The sequence below is a fragment of the Tursiops truncatus genome, chromosome 8 (genome assembly GCF_011762595.2).
Source record: "Tursiops truncatus isolate mTurTru1 chromosome 8, mTurTru1.mat.Y, whole genome shotgun sequence".
Lineage (NCBI taxonomy): Eukaryota > Metazoa > Chordata > Mammalia > Artiodactyla > Delphinidae > Tursiops > Tursiops truncatus.
The window spans coordinates 15,851,231-15,863,594 of record NC_047041.1 but is presented as its reverse complement, the minus strand read 5'-3'; the positions used below and the strand labels follow the sequence as shown (position 1 = coordinate 15,863,594).

Here is a 12,364-nt window from a genome sequence, read left to right as displayed (position 1 = left end):
ACCTAATACACCTTCCTTTTCTAACTACCTATGTATAAGGTTGAATTTTCTTCCTATATTTCAGCTAAACATACTGCAACAGACTAAATCCTGATGTCTTCTTGTACACACTGCTGTATTTAAAATGGATAACCAACAAGGGCCTACTGTATAGCACAGGGAACCCTGATCAATATTCTATAACAACCTAATTGGGAAAAGAATTGGAAAAAGAATACATACATGTATATTTATAACTGAATCACTTTGTTATACACCTGAAACTAGTACAACATTGTTAATCAACTATATACCAATATAAAATTAAAAGTTAAAAAATAAAATACAAAAAAAAAGTCCTGATGTTTTCTATCAGCCCAGACATTAATGAGATTTGCAAGAATGTAAATCAAAGCTATCCCGAATCGCACTTTTTTTTTGTTTGAAAAATATAGTTATTTCTCTTTAAAAACAGGGTAACTATGTTAACGTAATGGCTTTTTTTAAAGAATTAATAAATATTTTTTAAACTTCTTAGTTTAATTTCTAATATGGTAAATATTAACAGCTATAACCCACATAAGCAAAACTTTTTAGAGTCCTCAATAATTATTAAGAGTGTAAAGGAGTCTTGAGAGGACAAATTTTGAGAGTCACTGTGCTAGATGACAGAACAATGTCCTTTAGCAGGCAAGAGATGGGATCTAACATGAAGTAGAGGGACTGACTTTGGATAGGAGCATATATAGTTCATCCATGATAGCAGAAAGGAATTTAGTGCATGTGGGTACAGATATGGGTAGGTGAAAAGACAAGGTGGTAGGGGCAGTGCAACATTACAAGTAACTCACTCCTAAGGCAGTGAAGAAAAGATTCAAGGGCTACATTTTAAAGATACAACATATAAAAGGCTTCAGACTAGCACCTATCATTCATCCCCTCCAAACCTTAGAAAATATCATTAGAAGTGATCAGTGTCAAAAACAAAGGGTATCCTAGCTGGACCACCTGAGTTATTTGCCCAGAGCTTTGAAAAGGAAAAAAGGAAGGAGTATTCTAAGCATGGGAAATGAGATTTGAGAAACAGAAGCAACCAAAGTGCATATTATTAACCTTGTGATTAGAGCAGACTATGAGGCAGAGTGTAGAATGATTTGAGAACAGTCAGGGAAGGTTCGGGTTAGATGGAAGAGAAAACAAAACTGTAGGAAATATTCAGGTTTACCTGTCTACTCCATCCCAGCGATATCCAGGCCAGATATTGAACCTGTTGGGAGGAGGTGCTGGGCCACTGTAGCGAGGTCTCACTAATGACAGGAGAGGGAGAAAAGTTAGTTACCTACGTAATTCAAATCAGAGCTGGATGGCAGTGGGAAAAAATTTTTTTGTACAGAAGTCTCTTGAGTTAAATCTAAATTCCCCAGTACAAGAAATCTGAAACTGTATGGGAAAGCCTTCTTTGCACATAGCTATGTATCATCACCCTACTGATTTTCTCTCTTCACGTAAGTCACCTCATTCTCTGAAGATTCCCAGAAGGCTCACCTTTCTTATTCTTGTCCTCCTTGGCCTTATTCTTCTTGATAAGCTTGGCCATGGGGTCCCCCTCTCTTTCTTTTTCTCTCAGCATCCGATCTAGATCTTCATCATCAATATAGCGGGCCAGAGGCTTTTGCATTTCCTTCATTGCATCCTCCACATTTTGTTGCTGCTGCCGGCTCTGTGCAAGCCTAGACAAAAAGAACCAGGAGTGTCTGTTATCCTGTTTAACATTTCCACTCTTACACTGAGATGTACCGCTACACTTGGAGAACCTCCGCTTTCCAGCAGCCTAGGCCAAATACTGAAAAAGGTAAAATTGTTGAATACCAACTGGAAGTGTGGAATATATCAGTATCTTAGGAAGGAGACTGAGGACACTGAATTTTCCCATTCCTAAAAACAGCTTTGAAGGCAGAAGAATAGAGAAATGACTTCCTCCGGTCACTGCAGTCTTGTTTTTCCTTTCAGTGGTTCTCTTACCCTTTTCCCCACTGAGCATACAGCTCATCTCTCTCCGAGTCCTTCTGCGCTTTTCTCCTCTGCTCTAAACGTTCCAGTTTCAAATTCCTCTTACGACCAGACTTATCTCGAAATACGGTTTCAGCATACTGGAATTCAGCTGCAAAGGAAAATTATACTTTTAAAGATAAACACCAGGTATCAAAATCAGAAATAATATTCTAACAGCTGAAATCAACCACTTGGGGTTCTCATGCTAGATAAGAACTTTCACAGCCAGACTACTAGTAGTCCCTACCAACATCTAAGTGCATATTGGTAATGATCCTGAAAATTAATGTTTTTCAAGAAGGAAAAGAACCACTTGGACCCAATGAGAAGTTAAAATAATGCACAAAACCAGAGCTGAAATTTGACAGCAATTACAACTTTTAAATATCAAGTATAATAAGCTACATTAAAAAAAATAAAAGCTACAAGAGCCTCAACTGGTCTCTGCACTTTCACATTTTTACCTTCAAGTGCCATGGTCTCTTGGTCCCGTCTCTCGAGCTCCTGCAGCTCTCGCTGTATGTCAGTTAACACCAACCCAGTTTTAGCCCCAGAATACATGTGTGCAGCCTATGCAATGGAAAAGGGAGCATCCAACATTAATAAGATAATGCAGCAATAGACTCCATGGGTATACACAGTTAGGTGTATTTTTGTCTGATAATCAGCAATAACCAAACCAAAAACTCTAGCTTTATATTCTTATTACCAACCACAGGATTCACAAAATAGACAAGAAATAAAACTGAATTTCATGGAAACTTAACAGTACTATCAAGCTTACGAGTAAACAGAAACACAAACCAACAATATGCTAAAGGGAAGGCTAAGCATCTGTATTTCTGACTTCACAGCATATAAACCGCACACATGAAGACTCTCAGGTCACCTGATCAGAAACCTCTATCAAGCTCTAAGCCCTCTGGTAGAGATCAACACTGATAAAATATTTCATTTAAATCACAAAGTCAAGCAGACCTAAGATCCTGAAATTGTGGCTATATTTCAGGATAATGACAAGATATAACCAAATCTAAACTTCTTACTAAACTCCACTCTGTATCAAGATAACAAACCAACCCACAATCAATGTATATACTTATATCCCGATATCCTTAAACAATGTGCTAAATTAAATTTGATTAATAGTAAATTGCCCATGGACTAAGCAGATACATAAAAATGTCAAGGAGTCCAGCTGAAACACAGACCTCACTCTGTTCCCCAAAAGAGAAGAACCCTACTTCCTGGGCTAGGGACAGGCTGGTCTACCCCACCAGGACCACATGGGCTACAGAAAAACTTACCTGAAACGTCTGTGTTAGAGGAAACGTGCACACCACAGGCTCTATCATTCTCTTTCTTAACCAACTCACTGGAATAACACCATTTCTAAAATTTTTTTTATTTTTTATTTTTGGCTGCGTTGGGTCTTTGTTGCTGTGTGCAGACTTTCTCTAATTGCGGCGAGTGGGGGCTACTCTTCATTGCGGTGCCCGGGCTTCTCATTGCAGTGGCTTCTCTTGTTGCGGAGCATGGGCTCTAGGCACGCAGGCTTCAGTAATTGCAGCACGTGGGCTCAGGAGTTGTGGCACACGGGCTTAGTTGCTCCACAGCATGTGGGATCTTCCCGGACCAGGGCCTGAACCCGTGTCCCCTGCATTGGCAGGCGGATTCTTAACCACTGTGCCACCAGGGAAGCTCTGGAATAACACTTCTTTACTAGTACTGGTGTTCTTTACAACACAATTACTCAGGGTTCATGCAGATTTGTTTTGCTAATTCAGGCTTCATCACAGATTTAAAATAATACAAAACACTTACTTCCCAGGCGATATGATTTCCAGAAGTCGTTTTATATTTTAAGTGCCTCTCTTTGAGCTCTGGAGACCTACAGTCCAATTTATAACAGCAGACTGCTTATACTAAATGCTTACTTTGTCCCAGGCACTGTGCTAAGAGCTTTACTTACTGACTCATTTAATTCCCACAAGAACCTTATGAAGTACGTACTACTATTATCCATATTTTAAAGATAAAGAAGCTGAGGCTTAGAGATATTATGTATCTTGCTCAAATCTCACAGATAGTACATATAAGAAGTACGATCCCAATATGTAACCTGTTTGACACAAGGTTCATGCTCCTAACTCCACTCTGTAAACTACATTCTCAGTTTATTCGTAAGAAAATAGGAAGTTTCTGTGGACCTATTAAAATGGGATTCATGGAACTGAGAGGATATAAAGGCAGAAGCTATTTAGGGAATCTGCTATTTGCAAGTTCACCCGGGCTGGGTTAGGCAGTCCTGACTTCAGAGAGAAGAAAAGAGCCCTAGAGGTCCCGTGAGCTAGATTTACTATGCTACTAAGAGTTACCTCTTGCTGCTTTGGCTTGGATCTCTGGGACTTGTACAGAGCTAGAAGACAGGCGTTATCTCTCTCTAAGAGAAGATATGGCTCCTGAAAATTCTTACCTTCTTTCCCAGAGGCTGACTCCTTCGAGGTGGAGACAGGTCAGAATCAGATGATTTGGCCCTCTGTTTCCTCCTTGGTGGAGAGAGGTCAGAATCAGAGTTCCAGTGCCTAGGTCTATTCCGTGGAGGTGACAGATCTGAATCAGAATCCCGGGGCCCTGAACTTTGTTTATGCCGTGGAGGAGAAAGATCTGAGTCAGAGGCTTTCCTACTGTCACTTGGGTAGGAAGAAGCATCCAACATGTGACTCTGATGTCTCCTGGGTGAAGAGCTTGTATGATATTTCCTATGGCTGGGGGAGGAGCCTGGAAATTAAACAGTGAAGTCTTTAATTCCCTTGGCAGAATCTAAAAAATGAATTTGTCAGGCTAATGTTCAATATTCATTTAGTCCTCTTGTGAGGAACTATCACTAACCTAAACACAATTACGAATGACATGGGAGAACAGCAAAGTGAAAGACAACTTTTAAAACCAATAGGCAGGATGTGGGGTTCTATTCCCAAGTTCCTAGTGACTGACTAGCATGTTGAGATCTCAACGTACTCATCTGTGCCATATATATATATATATATATATATATATATATATATATATATATATATATATATATATATATATATATTTTTTAGGTTATTAATCTGTTTTGAGTTTATTTTTGTGTATGGTGTTAGGGAGTGTTCTAACTTCTTTCTTTTACATGTAGCTGTCCAGTTTTCCCAGCACCACTTATTGAAGACTGTCTTTTTCTCCATTGTGTATCCTCGCCTCCTTTGTCATAGATTAGCTGACCACAGGGTGCGTGGGTTTATCTCTGGGCTTTCTATCCTGTTCCATTGATCTATATTTCTGTTTTTGTGCCAGTACCATATTGTCTTGATTTCTGTAGCTTTGTAGTATAGTCTGAAGTCAGGGAGTCTGATTCCTCCAGCTCCGTTTTTTTCTCTCAAGATTGCTTTGGCTATTCATGGTCTTTTGTGTCTCCATACAAATTTTAAGATTTTTTGTTCTAGTTCTATAAAAACTGCCACTGGTAATTTGATAGGGATTGCACTGAATCTGTAGATTGCTTTGGGTAGTACAGTCATTTTCACAATATTGATTCTACCAATCCAAGAACATGGTATATCTCTCCATCTGTTTGTGTCACCTTTGATTTCTTTCATTAGTGTCTTACAGTTTTCTGAGTACAGGTCTTTGACCTACTTCGGTAGGTTTATTCCTAGGTATTTTATTCTTTTTGTTGCAATGGTGAATGGGATTGTATCCTTAATTTCTCTTCCTGATCTTTCGTTGCTAGTGTATAGGAATGCAAGAGATTTCTGTGCATCAATTTTGTATCCTGCAACTTTACCAAGTTCAATGATTAGCTCTAGTAGTTTTCTGGTGGCATGTTTAGGATTTTCTCTGTATAGTATCAAGTCATCTGCAAACAGTGACAGTTTTACCTCTTCTTTTCCAATGTGTATTCCTTTTATTTCTTTTTCTTCTCTGCTTGCCATGGCTAGGACTTCCAAAACTATGTTGAATAATAGTGGTGAGAGTGGACATCCTTGTCTTGTTCCTGATCTTAGAGGAAATGCTTTCAGTTTTTCACCACTGAGAATGATGTTTGCCGTGGGCTTGTCGTATACAGCCTTTATTATGTTGAGGTAGGTTCTTTCTATGCCCACTTTCTGGAGAGTTTTTATCATAAATGGGTGTGGAATTTTGTCGAAAGCTTTTCCTTCATCTATTGAGATGATCATACAGTTTTCCTCCTTCAATTTGTTAATATGGTGTATCACATTGATTGATTTGCGTAAATTGAAGAATCTTGCATCCCTGGGATAAATCCCACTTGATCGTGGTGTATGTTCCTTTTAATGTGCTGCTGGATTCTGTCTGCTAGTATTCTGTTGAGGATTTTTGCATCTATGTTCATCAGTGATATTGGCCTGTGGTTTTCTTTTTTTGTGACATCCTTGTCTGGTTTTGGTATCAGGGTGATGGTGGCCTTGTAGAATGAGTTTGGGAGGGTTCCTTCCTCTGCAATTTTTTGGAAGAGTTTGAGAAGGATGGGTGTTAGCTCTTCTCTAAATGTTTGATAGAATAGAAGACGATAGAAGCCATCTGGTCCTGGACTTTTGTTGGAAGATTTTTAATCACAGTTTCAATTTCATTACTTGTGATTGGTCTGTTCATATTTTCTAATTCTTCCTGGTTCAGTATTGGAAGGTTATATACCTTTCTAAGAATTTGTCCACTTCTTCCAGGTTGTCCATTTTATTGGCATGGAGTAGCCTGTAGTAGTCTCTTATGATGCTCTGTATTTCTGCGGTGTCCGTTGTAACTTCTTTTTCATTTCTAATTTTATTGATTTGAGTCCTCTCCCTCTTTCTCTTGATGAGTCTGGCTAAAGGTTTATCAATTTTATCTTCTCAAAGAACGAGCTTTTCGTTTTATTGATTTTTGCTATTGTTTTCTTTGTTTCTATTTCATTTATTTCTGCTCTGTTCTTTATGATTTCTTTCCTTCTACTAACATTGGGTTTTGTTTGTTCTTTCCCTAGTTCCTTTAGGTGTAAGGTTAGATTGTTTATTTGAGATTTTTCTTGTTTCCTGAGGTACGATTGCATTGCTATAAACTTCCCTCTTAGAACTGCTTTTGCTGCATCTCATAGGTTTTGGATCGTCGTGTTTTTGTTGTCACTTGTCTCTAGGTATTTTTTGATTTCCTCTTTGATTTCTTCAGTGATCTCTTGGTTTTTTAGTAATGTATTGTTTGCCTCCATGTGTTTGTGTTTTTTACAGTTTTTTCCCTGTAATTTATTTCTAATCTCATAGCATTGTGGTCGGAAAAGATGCTTGATATGATTTCAATTTTCTTAAATTTACTGAGTTTGATTTGTGACCCAAGATGTGATCTATCCTGGAGACTGTTCCGTGTGCACTTGAGAAGAAAGTGTAATCTGCTGTTTTTGGATGGAATGTCCTATAAATATCAATTAAATCTCTCTGGTCTATTGTGTTATTTAAAGATTGTTATTTCCTTATTAATTTTCTCTCTGGATGATCTGTCCATTGGTGTAAGTGAGGTGTTAAAGTCCCCCACTATTACTGTGTTACAGTCGATTTCCTCTTTTATAACTGTTAGCATTTGCCTAATGTACTGAGGTGCTCGTATGCTGGCTGCATATATATTTATAATTGTTATATCTTTTTCTTGGATTGATCCCTTGATCATTATGTAGTGTCCTTCCTTGTCTCTTGTAACATTCTTTATTTTAAAGTCTACTTTATCTGATATGAGTACTGCTACTCCAGCTTTCTTTTGATTTCCATTTGCATAGAATATCTTTTTCCATCCCCTCACTTTCATTCTGTATGTGTCCCTATGTCTGAAGTGGGTCTCTTGTAGACATAGCATATATATGGGTCTTGTTTTTGTATCTATTCAGTGAGCCTGTGTCTTCTGGTTGGAGCATTTAGTCCATTCACATTTAAGGTAATTATCGATATGTATGTTCCTATTACCATTTTCTTAATTGTTTTGGGTTAGTTTTTGTAGGTCCCTTTCTTTTCTTGTGTTTCCCACTTACTGAATGAGATCCTTGCTGGGTAATCTTGGTTGTAGGTTCTTCCCTTTCATCACTTCAAATATATTGTGCCACTCCCTTCTGGCTTGTAGAGTTTCTGCTAAGAAATCAGCTGCTTAACCTTACGGGAGTTCCCTTGTATGTTATTTGTCATTTTTCCCTTGTTGCTTTCAATAATTTTTCTTTGTCTTTAATTTTTGTTAATTTGATTATTCTGTGTCTCGGCATGTTTCTCCTTGGGTTTATCCTGCCTGGGACTCTCTGCACTTCCTGGACTTGGGTGGCTATTTCCTTTCCCATGTTAGGGAAGTTTTCGACTATAATCTCTTCAAATATTTTCTCGGGTCCTTTCTCTCTTCTCCTTCTGTGACCCATATAATGCGAATGTTGTTGCCTTTAATGTCGTCCCAGAGGTCTCGTAGGCTGTCTTCATTTCTTTTCATTCTTTTTTCTTTATTCTGTTCTGCGGCAGTGAATTCCACCATTCTGTCTTCCAGGTCACTTATCCATTCTTCTGCGTCAGTTATTCTGCTATTGATCCCTTCTGGTGTATTTGTCATTTCAGTTATTGTACTGTTCATCTCTGTTTGTTTGTTCTTTATTTCTTCTAGGTCTTTGTTAAACATTTCTTCCATCTCCTCGATCTTTGCCTCCATTCTTTTTCCAAGGTCCTGGATCATCTTCACTATCATTATTCTGAATTCTTTTTCTGGAAGGTTGCCTATCTCCACTTCACTTAGTTGTTTTTCTGGGGTTTTATCTTGTTGCTTCATCTGGTACCTAGTCCTCTGCCTTTTCATTTTGTCTGTCTTTCTGTGAACGTGCTTTACATTCCACAGGCTGCAGAACTGTAGTTCTTCTTGCTTCTGCTGTCTGCCCTCTGGTGGATGAGGCTATCATCTGTGTCATATTTATCCATACACAGAGTGGGCAAAAAACAAATTGCACTCAGGTCTCAGTGGTGTGGTGAAACTTAAAACTACCTGGATTATATTCTCATGTCCTCAGACTAAAGTATAAAAATGTATTTGAATTTAAAAATTAAAATAGTACCTAGGGACAAAAGATGGAGTAAACAAATTTCACCACACAGCTGTGAATCGTAGACATAAGCATCACAAATCACCTTCCCCAAAAGCAATCTGCAATACATATCAACAGTCCTAAAAGCACAGAACCCTCTGACCCAATAAATCCATTTCTATTGTACTTAGTTTCCTAGGAAACATATCTACAAGTACTTCAATTCCCCAGAAATCTATCTAGAAGTAGATAAGGAAATAATTCAGAACAGGGCAACAGTTTATGTATAAGGATGTCCATTATAGAATTATAAAAGAAAAGGTTTAGAAATAACCTAAAATGTGCAACATTAGGGAAATGGTTAAGTAAACACCAACATAAATTATATTAACAAAGAGATGTTTTACGACATGGGGAAGATAATGTTAAGTGTAAAACAACAGGCAAGATTACACATGCAATATGTATTTACTGCCTAGACAAGTCTCAACTACATCAGAAATGAAAAGAAAAAAAAAAGACTAAAAGGACATTGGTTACAACACTAGCAGTGGCTGCCTCTGAATGACAGAATTTTGTATGACCTTTTTCTACATTTCTGCATTCTATACATGCAACAAACATGTATGTAATATCTTTATATGAGGTGGGGAGAATAAACAAAAGGATATATAAAAATTTCCTCCCTGCCACTATAAATTTTTAACTCTCCTCAGCCCAACCTGTCACCACTTCCCTCCAGTTTTTAAAACTTCTCCAAAGCTCCATTCTCATTTCTGAAGATCACAAATACCTAATAAAGCAACTAAAATGTCCAAAAGAAAGTGCCTCAGGAACAAGTGTCTCTCATGGACAATCAAATGCTCACCTTTAGAATCATGCTGCTTACTTCCAAAACGGGATTTTGCTTGCTTTTTCCGTGGAGGAGAGAGTTCCGAGTCATATTCATACTTGCTGTTCTTTGGGAGTGATAGATGAGAAGGTCCTGGCCCCTTCCGATGTGGAGAAGTTTTACTAGAACTTTCTGGGGCTTTACTGCTTTTGGTTCTGGGCAGTGAATGAGGGACATTAGAAGCCAAGTCAGGGGAATTATGACGGGCCCTCCTGAGCTGTGGTGTGTCCACAGAGTCAAGAGTCCTTCTAGGCTGAGCTGTGTCAGGGGAGCTGTTATGGGCCCTTCTGCGAGGAGAGTTATCTGAGGAATTGTGGTGGGCTCTCCTAGGTGGAGATGGATCTGGTGTGTCATGACGGGCCCTCCTAGGAGATACACCTGAAGAATGATGGTAAGGCTTCCTGATGGGAAAAGGATCTGGTGAATCATGACGGGCCCTCCTTGGGGGAGATGGGTCTGAGTCATGATGGGCCCTCCTGGGGGGAGATGGATCTGGGGAATCATGACAGACCCTCCTAGGAGGAGATGAATCCGGGGTATCGTGACGGACCCTCCTAGGAGATGAATCCGGGGTATCATGACGGACCCTCCTAGGACGCAATGAATCCGGGGTGTCATGACAGACCGTCCTAGGAGGAGATGAATCCAGGGGGTCATGACGGACCCTCCTGGGAGGAGATGAATCCAGGGTGTCATAACAGACCCTTCTAGGAGGAGATGAATCCAGGGTGTCATGACGGACCCGCCTAGAAGGAGATGAATCCGGGGTATCATGACGGGAATGTCTGTGTGAGGGCAGATCTTCACTGTGGCCTAAAAAGAAATAGCAAAAAGTCAGATTCCTACAAATGCTCTGTTCACCCCTGTAACCAAAGTTTCAAAAGATGCCCCAGCAGGATACATCTCAAAACTACTCAGAAAGCCCAAAAGGTATGCACAACTCTTACTTGGGGGTAGTAAACCAGCACTCATGTACATCCTAAGAATAATCTCTCATGTTTGCCTACCAAGTCATAAATCTGCAAAGTATTTTAAATGTATTTTTCATGTTACATCTTGTTAGGTAAGCAGGGCAGGTATCCTTGCTTTACAGACATGAAAACACAGACTCCAGGGAACTAAGTGATTTCTTACCTAGGGGTCATAGCTACTAAGATGAAGAGACAGGCTAGAACTCCGGCCTTCTAACCCCCAATCCAATGTTCTTCCCAAAACCTTATTTGTACAGAGTTCCCCATCAGAAGCTCCTACTGATATTTAGCCTAGATAATTCACAGTTTGTATCCACTCTTCTTTCAAAAGGCAAATTGACTAAATCTGTGCCACATCAAAATGAAATGCTGTTAATTATTTAATCCATGCCATCATGCTCTTTATTAGAGTTGGGGAGAGCACCAGAAAGAAAGGATCAGCATTTACTGATCACCTACTGCATGCCCATTATTTATATAGATTATCTCATTTAATTCTCATAACAAGCCTAGGAGATAAACACTGTTATCCCTATTTTATAGATGAAGAAGTTGATACTCAGCAAGATTAAGTAGTTTGCCAAAGTGATCCTGCTAGTAAGTGGTGGAATGAATATCCAAATCCAGATTTGTTTGACTCCAGAGTCCATGTGCAATCTTTGAAAAGGAAAGCATTTGAGACTTTCAATATTCAAAGGCATAACAGAATGAAATGTTTATAGCAAATCAGGACAGTTCCAAAATCCAGTTTCTCTTCCCCCTCTATTTCTCATCACTGAGCTCCCTAAACAAAGAAAATACAAACACAAATAAAAGTTGGGTAGGACCCAATGAATACTTGTTAAATGGATGAATGAAACGAAGTCAGCTCCTTTACTTTGGAGAATAGGATCCTCTGACTGGAATCCACCCCTCAGAGAAAAGTACTGATATCTGTGGGGTACCTGACAGTAAGTCTAATCCATGAGGTTGATAAATTCCATGATATTTATAAAAAGGAAGTAAGGGTCAGAGATCAGTCAGGATATTTCCAGTAACCAATGGGCCAGTGAGGGTGAGGCAAATGAAAAACAACTATGCACGTTTATGTTTGTGTGTGTGTGTGTCTCTGTGTGTCACTTCCTAGACCTACAGATATGGAAATCAGAAGATTCTCTCTGAAAAAAAGATTGTGAAGAAGACTGGAAACACAGCCACACGATAAGGCAGAAAATAATAGATATGAGTGAACAGGATTCTGATAAAATAATACTGATAATAAAGTTTTCATTCATCAAACATAATAATGATGTACTAAAAATTGAGGCAAAGGTGGTCATTAACCAATAGCCAATTGTCACTTTTGTTATGCATTTTTTTCTAATCATAGTTTTAGGATAATTAACCTAAAGGCAT

At 38.9% G+C, this 12,364-nt stretch overlaps 1 protein-coding gene across 2 annotated transcripts in view; it reads right to left on the bottom strand.

The window, feature by feature from the left end:
- Window positions 1–12,364, bottom strand: part of BUD13 (BUD13 homolog) — a 310,306-nt gene that overhangs the window by 286,900 nt on the left and 11,042 nt on the right. Inside the window, exons 4-9 of one of the 2 annotated variants that reach the window (XM_019941853.3) lie at window positions 9,975–10,811; window positions 4,508–4,812; window positions 2,496–2,601; window positions 2,002–2,140; window positions 1,525–1,709; window positions 1,205–1,286 (exon numbers count right to left, since the gene is read on the bottom strand). In XM_019941853.3, the coding sequence (XP_019797412.1) occupies window positions 1,205–1,286; window positions 1,525–1,709; window positions 2,002–2,140; window positions 2,496–2,601; window positions 4,508–4,812; window positions 9,975–10,811 (1,654 nt within the window). The remainder of the gene's footprint in view (window positions 1–1,204; window positions 1,287–1,524; window positions 1,710–2,001; window positions 2,141–2,495; window positions 2,602–4,507; window positions 4,813–9,974; window positions 10,812–12,364) is intronic. The other variant, XM_019941854.3, reaches the window with a different exon arrangement.